The sequence below is a fragment of the Excalfactoria chinensis genome, chromosome 2 (assembly GCF_039878825.1).
Source record: "Excalfactoria chinensis isolate bCotChi1 chromosome 2, bCotChi1.hap2, whole genome shotgun sequence".
NCBI lineage: Eukaryota > Metazoa > Chordata > Aves > Galliformes > Phasianidae > Excalfactoria > Excalfactoria chinensis.
Window position 1 is genome coordinate 138,041,508 of NC_092826.1, and position 11,592 is coordinate 138,053,099.

Genomic DNA, 11,592 nt, shown 5'->3' on the forward strand with positions numbered 1-11,592 from the left:
TGGCGGTGATGCCATTGGGACCCCATTCTTGTCCCCCATAGTGGGGATTACTGAGCCACCATACCACCCCCATACCATAGCCCTATCCAGGGACAAACAGTGCTGTCCCCAGCACTTTGGGATGGGGACTTAGGGATGCATGGTGATCCTGTGCCGTGGGAGCTGGAGGGCTGTGGCTCCTCCTCCTGTCCACTCATGTCCCTTTGTGTCCCTTACAAAGGTCCCATGGACTCACACAGCCCTGTGCACACCCCTAAGCGCTGCCTACTGCAGTCTCCCCGTGCCACATCCACATCTGGTGGCTCCTTGGATGTCCCCAGATCCCAAACCCATGCTGAGGGATGGGATGGGGAGCAGGTGGCACCGTGCGGACAGCATGGGGACCATCCCCATCAGTATCATCCAGAGGAGACACACAGCAAAGACATAGAATGGCCTAAAAAACAGCTTTATTGGGTGGGGGGCTGCGGAGGGACAGCGGTGACAGCAGCTCTGAGCACGGCTCATTTCCTCCTGATGGCTTTGTAGAGGTTGATGCCCGCAGCCACCGTGTTGATGGCCACTGGCACCAGCGGCCAGAAGCGCTTGACACGGACAGGCTGTGGGGAGACGTGTTGGCATCAAAGGGGGGGAACGAGACCCCGGCCCTAGAGGGTCCCAAACACCCCCGAGGTCACCCCCCATTGCGTCCCCACTCACATCACTTGGGTTACTTGGGTTGTAGCGACCATGAGATGGTGGAGTTCGTGATCCTGAGCGGAGGAAGCAAAACAAAAAGTAGGATTGCTACCCTGGACTTCAGGAGAGTCAACTTTGATCTCCTCCGGGACTTACTTGGGACCATCCCATGGGCCAGGGTGCTAGAAGGCAAGGGGGCCTGTGAGAGCTGGCTAGCATTCAAACGGCTCCTCTTCCAGGCTCAGGATCGGTGCGTCCCTGTAACTAAGAAGTCAGGAAAAGGTGCCAGGAGACCTGCGTGGATGAGTAAGGAACTCATGTGCAAGCTCCGCAGAAAGAAGAAAGTACACGATATGTGGAAAAAGGGTCTGGCCACTTGGGAACAATATAAGAATGTAGTCAGGGACTGCCGAGATGCGACCAGGAAGGCTAAAGCCCACCTGGAGCTGAATCTAGCTAAGGAGATAAAGGATAATAAAAAAGGGTTTTTTAAGTACATTAACAGCAAAAGGAAGGCTAGGGAGAATGTGGGCCCCATACTAAGTGAGGGGGGTGTTCTGGTAACAGGGGATGCTGAGAAGGCGGAAATACTGAATGCCTTCTTTGCCTCTGTCTTTAGTGAAAGGGCTCTCCCCCAGGAATCCCAGTCCCCGGTGGTTGATGAGAGAATCTGGGGAATGGGAGATTTCCCTTTAGTCAGGGAAGAGGTGGTCCGTGAGTGCTTAGGAAACATTAATGTCCATAAATCCATGGGACCTGATGGGGTGCACCCGCGGGTGCTGAGAGAGCTGGCGGAGGTTATTGCTAAGCCGCTCTCTGTAATTTTTCAAAGGTCTTGGAGAACTGGGGAGGTGCCTGAAGACTGGAGGATGGCCAATGTCACCCCAGTCTTCAAAAAGGGCAAGAAGGATGACCCGGGTAATTATAGGCCAGTCAGCCTCACCTCTGTCCCAGGGAAGGTGATGGAACAGCTTGTGCTGGATGCCATCTCCAGACAACTGGGAGAAAAGGAGGTTATCAGGAGTACTCAGCATGGGTTCACCAAGGGGAGGTCGTGCTCGACCAACCTGGTGGCCTTTTATGAAGATGTCACTGGCTGGGTGGACGGGGGGAGAGCGGTAGATGTAGTCTACCTTGATTTCAGTAAGGCTTTTGATACGGTCCCACATGACATCCTTATAACAAAGCTGAGGAAGTATGGGATAGATGAGTGGACGGTGAAATGGATCGAGAATTGGCTGACTGGCAGAGTGCAGAGGGTTGTCGTTGGCGGTGCGGTGTCTGGCTGGAGGCCTGTGACTAGTGGTGTCCCCCAGGGGTCTGTGCTGGGTCCAGTCTTGTTCAACATCTTCATCAACGACCTTGATGAGGGGATAGTGACCACCCTCAGCAAGTTTGCTGATGACACGAAGCTGGGAGGATTGGCTGACACACCTGAAGGCTGTGCAGCCATTCAGAGAGACCTGGACAGGCTGGAGAGCTGGGCAGTAAGAAACCGGATGAGGTTTAACATAAGCAAGTGTAGAGTCTTGCATCTCGGTAGAAATAATTGCATACACCAGTACAGGTTGGGGGAAGACCTGCTGGAGAGGAGCTCTGCTGAGAGGGACCTGGGCGTCCTGGTGGATGACAGGTTGGCCATGAGCCAGCAGTGTGCCCTTGTAGCCAAAAAGGCCAATGGCATCCTGGGGTGCATTAAAAAGAGCATGGCCAGCAGGTCAAGGGAGGTGATCCTCCCCCTCTACTCTGCCCTGGTGAGGCCTCATCTGGAATACTGTGTCCAGTTCTGGGCTCCCCAGTACAAAAAAGACAGGGATCTCTTGGAAAGAGTCCAGCGGAGGGCCACAAAGATGGTGAAGGGCCTGGACCATCTCCCCTATGAGGAGAGACTTAGGGAACTGGGTCTGTTTAGCCTTGAGAAAAGAAGGCTGAGAGGGGACTTGATCCAGGTTTATAAATACCTGAGGTGTGGGAGCCATAGTGGCGAGGCTGGTCTGTTTTCAGTAGTGCGTGGGGACAGGACTAGGGGCAATGGGCTGAAACTTCAGCATAGGAAGTTCCGCACGAATGTGCGCAAGAACTTCTTTACAGTGAGGGTGACGGAGCACTGGAACAGGCTGCCCAGGGAGGTGGTGGAGTCTCCTTCTCTGGAGATATTCAAGACCCTCCTGGACGCCTACCTGTGCGACGTGGTGTAGGGAGCCTACTTTGGCAGGGGGGTTGGACTCGATGATCTCTGGAGGTCCCTTCCAACCCCTACAATTCTGTGATTCTGTGATTCTGTGATCAGCCATGGAGTCCACGCAGGTGACGTCGAGCACGGCGCGGCCGCCTTGCAGCACCACGGGCGCAGCGCAGTCCTTGACGAGCTGTGAGCAGTGGGGACACTGAGCACGGGGTTGTCCCCACCACGGCTGCCCCCCAGCACCCATCAGCCCAGCACGGCGCTCACCCCGTCCTCCTTGAAGTCGCAGCTTTCAAGCTGGGCACCTGAACGCGCCTGGCACCGCGTCTCCATGATGGTGAAGTTGAGGTTGTGCAGGGAGCTGAGCTGGACGTTCTGTGGGGCAGGGGACAGTGTGGGGGCCTCCTCTTGATGCCACCATGATGTCCCCACGATGTCCCCTTGACGTCCCCATGATGTCCCCTTGATGTTCCCATGCTGATCCCATGATGTCCCATTGACATGTCCTGGGGGCAGCATGAGGACAGCATGGGGTCACTGTGGGGATAGCATGGGGACAGCAGGGAGACATCTTGGGAACACTGATGGGGACACTGTGGGAACGTCTTGGGAACGTACAATAAAGGTCCTTTCTATTTGCTGTGGCCGTGTCTGTGTCCCTGTGGTTGTCCCCGTAGCCATGACCCAAAGGGAGAGGGGCATGGAGCAAAGCAGGGGATGTGCCCCGTGCCCTATGGGGACAGCCACGTCCTCACCGCAGATAACGGCCGCGTTGTGGCTTCTCCTTCCTCATTGCCCAACTCCAGGGCCAATAAAAAGGTGTTGGGAGCACGGGGTGGGAACAGGGCAAGGATGCTGAGCTGCTGGGCGCTGCTGCTGGCGCTGCTTGGGGGGGTCTGTGCCCTCCCGGCCCCTCTGAGCTACCCCCAGGCACTGATCCAGGCTGTGGACACCTACAACAAACAGCCCGAGGTGAAGAATGCCTTCCGGCTGCTCAGCGCCGACCCCGAACCCGGCCCAGTGAGTGAATGTGGGGACAGAGTGGGGACATCTTGGAGGCACTGAAGAGCACCAAGGGGATGGGCTTTGCTTCATGGGGAGGGCATGACACCGTATTGACCACTGCCTACAGGGCATTGATCTGAACACACTGCGGGAGCTCAAATTCACCATCATGGAGACCGAGTGCGTCCCGACTGCACGGACACCCATCGATGACTGCGACTTCAAGGAGAACGGGGTGAGGATGGGAGGGCTGTGGTGGGGAGGGCAGCTGTGGAGCGTGAGGTGACACGGTGCGTGTCCACAGGCCATCAAGGACTGCTCGGGGCCGGTGACCATCCTGCAGGACGCTCCCGTGATCAATCTGAACTGCAGGGATGCCTCATCGGATGTGAGTGTGGGGTCTGTGGGGTCTGTGGGGTCTGTGGGGTCTGTGGGGTCTGTGGGGTGGGATGCTGATCCTGCACCCTTCATCCCATCCCACACTCTGAGGGTTCCCCGCACCCAGAAAGCTTTGGGGTTGCTCCGATGTCTCCGTGAAGGGGACGATAAAGGGATGAAAGTTGCTGTGGGTGCACGGTCCTGAGTGTGGGGCTCCAGATGTGGGCTCCCATAGGTGGGCTCCCACTGTCTCACTGACACCAGCCTTCACCCCACAGCCCGTCCTCGTCCAGCGGGGCCGATTTGGTCGCTTCCTAAAGAAAGTCCGACGCTTCATCCCTAACATCATCCTCGCCACCAATGTCGCCTCACGTTTTGGCTGAGTGAATAAATGGGGCCCATGTGAGGCCACCGAGTGTCACCTGGGCTCTTGTCTCACTGCCTGATGGGGAAACTGAGGCATGGGGTGGGAGGGCACTACAGTCACCACGCACAGCCCCAAGTGCCATGGGGGCATTTTCCATCATGGCGGTGATGCCATTGGGACCCCATTCTCGTCTCCCATAGTGGGGATTACTGAGCCACCATACCACCCCCATACCATAGCCCTATCCAGGGACAAACAGTGCTGTCCCCAGCACTTTGGGATGGGGACAAAGGGATGCATGGTGATCCCGTGCTGTGGGAGCTGGAGGGCTGTGGCTGCAGCAGGGCCCTGAGGTTGTCCTCCTCCTGTCCACTCATGTCCCTTTGTGTCCCCTACAAAGGTCCCATGGACTCACACAGCCCTGTGCACACCCCTAAGCGCTGCCTACTGCAGTCTCCCCGTGCCGCATCCACATCTGGGGGCTCCTTGGATGTCCCCAGATCCCAAACCCATGCTGAGGGATGGGATGGGGAGCAGGTGGCACCGTGTGGACAGCATGGGGACCATCCCCATCAGCATCATCCAGAGGAGACACACAGCAAAGACATAGAATGGCCTAAAAAACAGCTTTATTGGGTGGGGGGCTGCGGAGGGACAGCGGTGACAGCAGCTCTGAGCACGGCTCATTTCCTCCTGATGGCTTTGTAGAGGTTGATGCCCGCATCCACCGTGTTGATGGCCACTGGCACCAGTGGCCAGAAGCGCTTGACACGGACAGGCTGTGGGGAGATGTGTTGGCATCAAAGGGGGGAAAGGAGACCCCGGCCCTAGAGGGTCCCAAACACCCCCGAGGTCACCCCCCATTGCGTCCCCACTCACATCAGCCATGGAGTCCACGCAGGTGACGTCGAGCACAGCGCGGCCGCCTTGCAGCACCACGGGCGCAGCGCAGTCCTTGACGAGCTGTGAGCAGTGGGAACACTGAGCACGGGGTTGTCCCCACCACGGCTGCCGCCCAGCACCCATCAGCCCAGCACGGCGCTCACCCCGTCCTCCTTGAAGTCGCAGCTTTCAAGCTGGGCACCTGAACGCGCCTGGCACCGCGTCTCCATGATGGTGAAGTTGAGGTTGTGCAGGGAGCTGAGCTGGACGTTCTGTGGGGCAGGGGACAGCGTGGGGGCCTCCTCTTGACGTCCCCATGATGTCCGCTTGATGTCCCCATGCTGATCCCATGATGTCCCATTGACATGTCCTGGGGGCAGCATGAGGACAGCATGGGGTCACCGTGGGGATAGCATGGGGACAGCAGGGAGACACCTTGGGAACACTGATGGGGACATTGTGGGAACGTCTTGGGAATGTACAATAAAGGTCCTTTCTATTTGCTGTGGCCGTGTCTGTGTCCCTGTGGTTGTCCCCGTAGCCATGACCCAAAGGGAGAGGGGCATGGAGCAAAGCAGGGGATGTGCCCCGTGCCCTATGGGGACAGCCACGTCCTCACCGCAGATAACGGCCGCGTTGTGGCTTCTCCTTCCCCATTGCCCAACTCCAGGGCCAATAAAAAGGTGTTGGGAGCACGGGGTGGGAACAGGGCAAGGATGCTGAGCTGCTGGGTGCTGCTGCTGGCGCTGCTGGGGGGGGTCTGTGCCCTCCCGGCCCCTCTGAGCTACCCCCAGGCACTGATCCAGGCTGTGGACACCTACAACAAACAGCCCGAGGTGCAGAATGCCTTCCGGCTGCTCAGCGCCGACCCCGAACCCGGCCCGGTGAGTGAATGTGGGGACAGAGTGGGGACATCTTGGAGGCACTGAGGGGACAACGTGGGGATAGAATGGAGACACAATGGGGACAGCATGGGGACACTGGGGGACAGGATGGGTCAGCAGGGGGACAGCATAGGGATAGCATGGGGGTATCAGGAGGGTACAATGGGAACATCTTGGGGACCCCCCGAGGACACAGTTGGAATAGTATGTGAACAGCTTGGGGACATCACGGGGACACTATTGGGATGACAAGGGGACAATTGGGGTAAGCACTGGGGACATCTGAGAGTGCTGCGGAGATACCATGGGGAGATCATAGAGAGACTATGGGAGCACCATGGGGATGTCATGGGAACACTGTGAGGACACTCCGGGGACACCAAGGGGATGGGTTGGAGGGGGCTTTGCTTCATGGGGAGGGCATGACACCGTATTGACCACTGCCTACAGGGCGTTGATCTGAACACGCTGCGGGAGCTCAACTTCACCATCATGGAGACCGAGTGCGTCCCGACTGCACGGACACCCATCGATGACTGCGACTTCAAGGAGAACGGGGTGAGGATGGGAGGGCTGTGGTGGGGAGGGCAGCTGTGGAGCGTGAGGTGACACGGTGCGTGTCCACAGGCCATCAAGGACTGCTCGGGGCCGGTGACCATCCTGCAGGACGCTCCCGTGATCAATCTGAACTGCAGGGATGCCTCATCGGATGTGAGTGTGGGGTCTGTGGGGTCTGTGGGGTCTGTGGGGTGGGATGCTGATCCTGCACCCTTCATCCCATCCCACACTCTGAGGGTTCCCCGCACCCAGAAAGCTTTGGGGTTGCTCCGATGTCTCCGTGAAGGGGACGATAAAGGGATGAAAGGTGCTGTGGGTGCACGGTCCTGAGTGTGGGGCTCCAGATGTGGGCTCCCATAGGTGGGCTCCCACTGTCTCACTGACACCAGCCTTCACCCCACAGCCCGTCCTCGTCCAGCGGGGCCGATTTGGTCGCTTCCTAAAGAAAGTCCGACGCTTCATCCCTAAGATCATCGTCGTTGCCAATGTCATCTCACGTTTTGGCTGAGTGAATAAATGGGGCCCATGTGAGGCCACTGAGTGTCACCTGGGCTCTTGTCTCACTGCCTGATGGGGAAACTGAGGCATGGGGTGGGAGGGCACTGCAGTCACCACGCACAGCCCCAAGTGCCATGGGGGCATTTTCCATCATGGCGGTGATGCCATTGGGACCCCATTCTCGTCCCCCATAGTGGGGATTACTGAGCCACCATACCACCCCCATACCATAGCCCTATCCAGGGGCAAACAGTGCTGTCCCCAACACTTTGGGATGGGGACATAGGGATGCATGGTGATCCCGTGCCGTGGGAGCTGGAGGGCTGTGGCTGTAGCAGGGCCCTGAGGTCGTGTTCCTCCTGTCCACTCATGTCCTTTTGTGTCCCTTACAAAGGTCCCATGGACTCACACAGCCCTGTGCACACCCCTAAGCGCTGCCTACTGCAGTCTCCCCGTGCCACATCCACATCTGGGGGCTCCTTGGATGTCCCCAGGTCCCAAACCCAAGCTGAGGGACGGGATGGGGAGCAGGTGGCACCGTGCGGACAGCATGGGGACCATCCCCATCAGCATCATCCAGAGGAGACACACAGCAAAGACATAGAATGGCCTAAAAAACAGCTTTATTGGGTGGGGGGCTGCGGAGGGACAGCGGTGACAGCAGCTCTGAGCACGGCTCATTTCCTCCTGATGGCTTTGTAGAGGTTGATGCCCGCAGCCACCGTGTTGATGGCCACTGGCACCAGCGGCCAGAAGCGCTTGACACGGACAGGCTGTGGGGAGACGTGTTGGCATCAAAGGGGGGGAACGAGACCCCGGCCCTAGAGGGTCCCAAACACCCCCGAGGTCACCCCCCATTGCGTCCCCACTCACATCAGCCATGGAGTCCACGCAGGTGACGTCGAGCACGGCGCGGCCGCCTTGCAGCACCACGGGCGCAGCGCAGTCCTTGACGAGCTGTGAGCAGTGGGGACACTGAGCACGGGGTTGTCCCCACCACGGCTGCCCCCCAGCACCCATCAGCCCAGCACGGCGCTCACCCCGTCCTCCTTGAAGTCGCAGCTTTCAAGCTGGGCACCTGAACGCGCCTGGCACCGCGTCTCCATGATGGTGAAGTTGAGGTTGTGCAGGGAGCTGAGCTGGACGTTCTGTGGGGCAGGGGACAGTGTGGGGGCCTCCTCTTGATGCCACCATGATGTCCCCACGATGTCCCCTTGACGTCCCCATGATGTCCCCTTGATGTCCCCATGCTGACCCCACAATGTCCCCATGATGTCCCCAAGGTGTCTCTAGGATTTCCCCAGGATGCCTCCAGAACGTTCCCAAGACGTTCCCACAGTGTCCCCATCAGTGTTCCCAAGGTGTCTCCCTGCTGTCCCCATGCCATCCCCACGGTGACCCCATGCTGTCCTCATGCTGCCCCCAGGATGTCCCCAAGGTGTTCCCATGGTGTCCCCATCACGCTGCACGCCATCCCCATGCCTTATGCCCTCAACCCGTCCCCATAGCATCCTCGTGTTGTCCCCACTCTGTCCCCACATGCACTCACTGGGCCGGGTTCGGGGTCGGCGCTGAGCAGCCGGAAGGCATTCTGCACCTCGGGCCGCTGGTTGTAGGAGTCCACAGCCTGGGCCAGAGCCTGTTGGTAGTCCAGGGGGGCCGGGAGGGCACAGGCCCCCCCCAGCAGCACCAGCAGCAGCGCCCAGCAGCTCCACATCCTCAGCCCGTGCCCACCCTGCGCTCCCAGTGCCTTTTATGGGCCCTGAAGTTGGGCAATGAGGAAACGTGGACTCAGGGGGAGCAGCCACAACGCGGCCGTTATCTGTGGGGGAAGAGCTGTGGTGGGGATGTGGCTGTGCCCATGGGCTGTGCGGCCCCATCCCACCTTGGGCTGCATCTACCCCCCCAGCTGTGCTGCAGGGTATGGGGTGCTCTGGTTGAGCAGCGCCAGGGCCAGGTGAGAGGCTTGGATCAGACTCCATCCCATTGGGATGAGGCTCCATCCCATTATGCCCTGGAGCCCAGCGACAGTGGGGGTTTCCCATCACTCCCAGACCCACAGGATAGCTGCCATTGGGGTCAAAACCTCTTCCCATCCCTGTCCTCATCTCTGACCTGATCTGGCTCTGACCCACCCACTCCCACAAGCCATTTCCCATTCCACTCCCCACCATCCCCACAACATACTGTCCCCAAACCATGGGGGCTGTGCCCCCAGGTCCCCCCCCCCATCATGCTGCAGCCCTGCTCCCCTGCAACAGCCCCCCAGGCTCAGAGCCAGCCAGGTGGAGTAGCCCTGTACCCTGCCATCTGTTATCAGCCCAAGGGTTGGCCAACGGGGTGCTGGTGGTTGGGATGGGGATGCTCCACGTTGGGCTGCGGCCACCCCATCATGACCCAAAAGCTACAGGTTCATGCAACACAGCCACAGCTCACACAGCACAGCCTCTGGAACAGCTTTATTTCAGCCCCCCGGTGTATGGGATGGGGGCCATGGATGGGGTCTGCACGTCCCCTCCTGCAGGATGGATGCGCTCATGTGCTTCAGGACGGTGCCGGCTCTTTGAGGCCAACAGCTCGTTGGGTTGCAGGGCTGTGCCGGCTTTGGGAGCGGGGCTGCCCCGAGCTGGTGGGCTGAAGGATAAGAAACAGGGGTGGGCTTCAGCCCTGACATGAGGGGATGCCGTCCCCATAGGAAGGGGGAATTCATGCAACCCTCACCGGCTGCCGGCCGCACTCCAGCAGCGACAGCGGCGCGTCAGGCAAGAAGGCGAAGACGGAGATCTGGGCCACGCAGTGACGGACCTGCTGCAGGGTGTGGGGTCAGGAGGGAGCAGTGCTGGGAGGGGGGTCCCACACCGTACCCAACACCCACCTGTCCCGGCCGGGCTCTGCATGCAGCACGGCGTGGTGCCGCGCAGGTCTCACGGGCGGTGAGATGGATGGTGAAGTGAGTCCCCCAGTCAAACTTCTGTAAGGCAATGGCAGCGTTTTGGTGCAATAAAAAGCCTTCCCTCCTCCCCAAAACCCGACGGGAAACCCAAAGGAAGCTCCTACCGTCCTGGAGACTCCCTGCAGCTTCAGCAGCCTCAGCTCGCCGCCCGCATCGCGCCCGTGTGCCTCCAGCACAGCGCGGGCCAGCTCGCGTGGCGTGGGGGGCAGCGGGGCGCTGGGTAATGGGGCGGTGGGCAGCAGCACAGCCAGCAGCAGCACGGCCTGCAGCAGCACATCCATGGGGGCTTCGCTTCCAGGAGGAACTGCAGGGCTGGGCTGTGAGCACGGGAAGGGATCGGGTTGCCGCTGTTTTTCTTGGATAAGCCATCTTGGGGCGGCAAAGAGAAGCTTTGTGGGCTTTGTTCCCATCCTCCTCCCTCGGCAGCTTGGAGAGGCATTGGGAATGAGAAGGGCTCCGCTTTAGGGCTGCACATTTCGCCACGCGTGGGGTTGGAGGATCCCAGAAGCACAAGGGTTGGGATGGGCTCCTATAGGGAGCCTCCCTTGGGCAGGGTGTACAGGGAAGCACCCAGGTGGGTCCTGAACACCTCCAGAGGAGATAACGTCCCCTCTGCCTTCTCCAGGCTGAACAGACCCGGGGCTCTCAGCCTTTCCCCATTGGTTTCCTGGATCTGGGGAGCCCAGCGTTGAGCCCAGTGCTCCAGATGTGGCTTCACCAGGGCAGGAGAACCTCCATCGTCCTGCTGGCTGCACTCTGTGCAATGAACATCCCCCAGAGTCCCATTGCAACGCACTCAGGGTGAGCATGAACCAGGGACAACAGCTGTGGTCAAGGCTTGGCCGACTGCTCCCCTCTCCAAGCTGTAGGACCCCACATTCACCCTCACCATCCTCCTCTCTGCCTGCCCACGTCTCACTTTGCCATACACAGAAAGCAAAAAACCCCACGTGGAGCCCCAGGGTTGATTCCGAGCCCCCCTCGCTCTGCTCACAGCTTGGAGCCGATGCTTGTACAAACAAACGTCTGTTCCATGCAGGAACCAGGCAGCTCCCAGCTGGAAGCCTTCCCACTTCCTTCCAAACCTCCTGGCAGGGAGGGAATCCTGCAGATCCAGGGCTACAAGTGCTGCCCAAAGCTCCCCACACCCCGTTCCCCATCCCTCCTCCCACCCAGGAGCAAGGTGAGGATGCCAAAGCAGCTT

The 11,592-nt window shown here is 59.5% G+C and overlaps 4 protein-coding genes across 4 annotated transcripts; 2 read left to right on the plus strand and 2 right to left on the minus strand.

Annotated features, from left to right (window-relative positions):
• Positions 1-503: 503 nt before the first annotated feature.
• On the minus strand, positions 504-5,878 carry LOC140247935 (cathelicidin-3-like). Its single transcript, XM_072328135.1, has 3 exons — positions 5,660-5,878; positions 5,493-5,576; positions 504-599 (listed from the first exon to the last, which is right to left on the minus strand). Exons 1-3 carry the CDS (start codon positions 5,876-5,878, stop codon positions 504-506), a joined length of 399 nt encoding a protein of 132 aa, XP_072184236.1.
• Positions 3,716-4,629, plus strand: LOC140248740 (cathelicidin-2-like). Its single transcript, XM_072329735.1, has 4 exons — positions 3,716-3,883; positions 3,996-4,103; positions 4,173-4,256; positions 4,525-4,629. Exons 1-4 carry the CDS (start codon positions 3,716-3,718, stop codon positions 4,627-4,629), a joined length of 465 nt encoding a protein of 154 aa, XP_072185836.1.
• Positions 5,879-6,211: 333 nt separating the features above from the next.
• LOC140248727 (cathelicidin-2) lies at positions 6,212-7,445 on the plus strand. The gene is made up of 4 exons (XM_072329714.1): positions 6,212-6,379; positions 6,830-6,937; positions 7,007-7,090; positions 7,341-7,445. Exons 1-4 carry the CDS (start codon positions 6,212-6,214, stop codon positions 7,443-7,445), a joined length of 465 nt encoding a protein of 154 aa, XP_072185815.1.
• A 667-nt stretch (positions 7,446-8,112) lies between these two features.
• LOC140248733 (cathelicidin-3) lies at positions 8,113-9,152 on the minus strand. The gene is made up of 4 exons (XM_072329721.1): positions 8,985-9,152; positions 8,476-8,583; positions 8,309-8,392; positions 8,113-8,208 (listed from the first exon to the last, which is right to left on the minus strand). Exons 1-4 carry the CDS (start codon positions 9,150-9,152, stop codon positions 8,113-8,115), a joined length of 456 nt encoding a protein of 151 aa, XP_072185822.1.
• Positions 9,153-11,592: the final 2,440 nt, after the last annotated feature.

Excerpts from the sequence above, each read along its gene's own strand:
- LOC140247935 (XM_072328135.1), bottom strand. The coding sequence starts at position 5,878 with ATGCTGCCCCCAGGACATGTCAATGGGACATCATGGGATCAGCATGGG. Across the intron at positions 5,577-5,659 it reads GCGACTTCAAGGAGGACGGG|CTCGTCAAGGACTGCGCTGC; the intron begins GTGAGCGCCGTG and ends CACTGCTCACAG. Across the intron at positions 600-5,492 it reads GCGTGGACTCCATGGCTGAT|CCTGTCCGTGTCAAGCGCTT; the intron begins GTGAGTGGGGAC and ends GTCTCCCCACAG.
- LOC140248727 (XM_072329714.1), top strand. The coding sequence starts at position 6,212 with ATGCTGAGCTGCTGGGTGCTGCTGCTGGCGCTGCTGGGGGGGGTCTGT. Across the intron at positions 6,380-6,829 it reads CCGACCCCGAACCCGGCCCG|GGCGTTGATCTGAACACGCT; the intron begins GTGAGTGAATGT and ends CACTGCCTACAG. Across the intron at positions 7,091-7,340 it reads GCAGGGATGCCTCATCGGAT|CCCGTCCTCGTCCAGCGGGG; the intron begins GTGAGTGTGGGG and ends TTCACCCCACAG.
- LOC140248733 (XM_072329721.1), bottom strand. The coding sequence starts at position 9,152 with ATGTGGAGCTGCTGGGCGCTGCTGCTGGTGCTGCTGGGGGGGGCCTGT. Across the intron at positions 8,393-8,475 it reads GCGACTTCAAGGAGGACGGG|CTCGTCAAGGACTGCGCTGC; the intron begins GTGAGCGCCGTG and ends CACTGCTCACAG. Across the intron at positions 8,209-8,308 it reads GCGTGGACTCCATGGCTGAT|CCTGTCCGTGTCAAGCGCTT; the intron begins GTGAGTGGGGAC and ends GTCTCCCCACAG.
- LOC140248740 (XM_072329735.1), top strand. The coding sequence starts at position 3,716 with ATGCTGAGCTGCTGGGCGCTGCTGCTGGCGCTGCTTGGGGGGGTCTGT. Across the intron at positions 3,884-3,995 it reads CCGACCCCGAACCCGGCCCA|GGCATTGATCTGAACACACT; the intron begins GTGAGTGAATGT and ends CACTGCCTACAG. Across the intron at positions 4,257-4,524 it reads GCAGGGATGCCTCATCGGAT|CCCGTCCTCGTCCAGCGGGG; the intron begins GTGAGTGTGGGG and ends TTCACCCCACAG.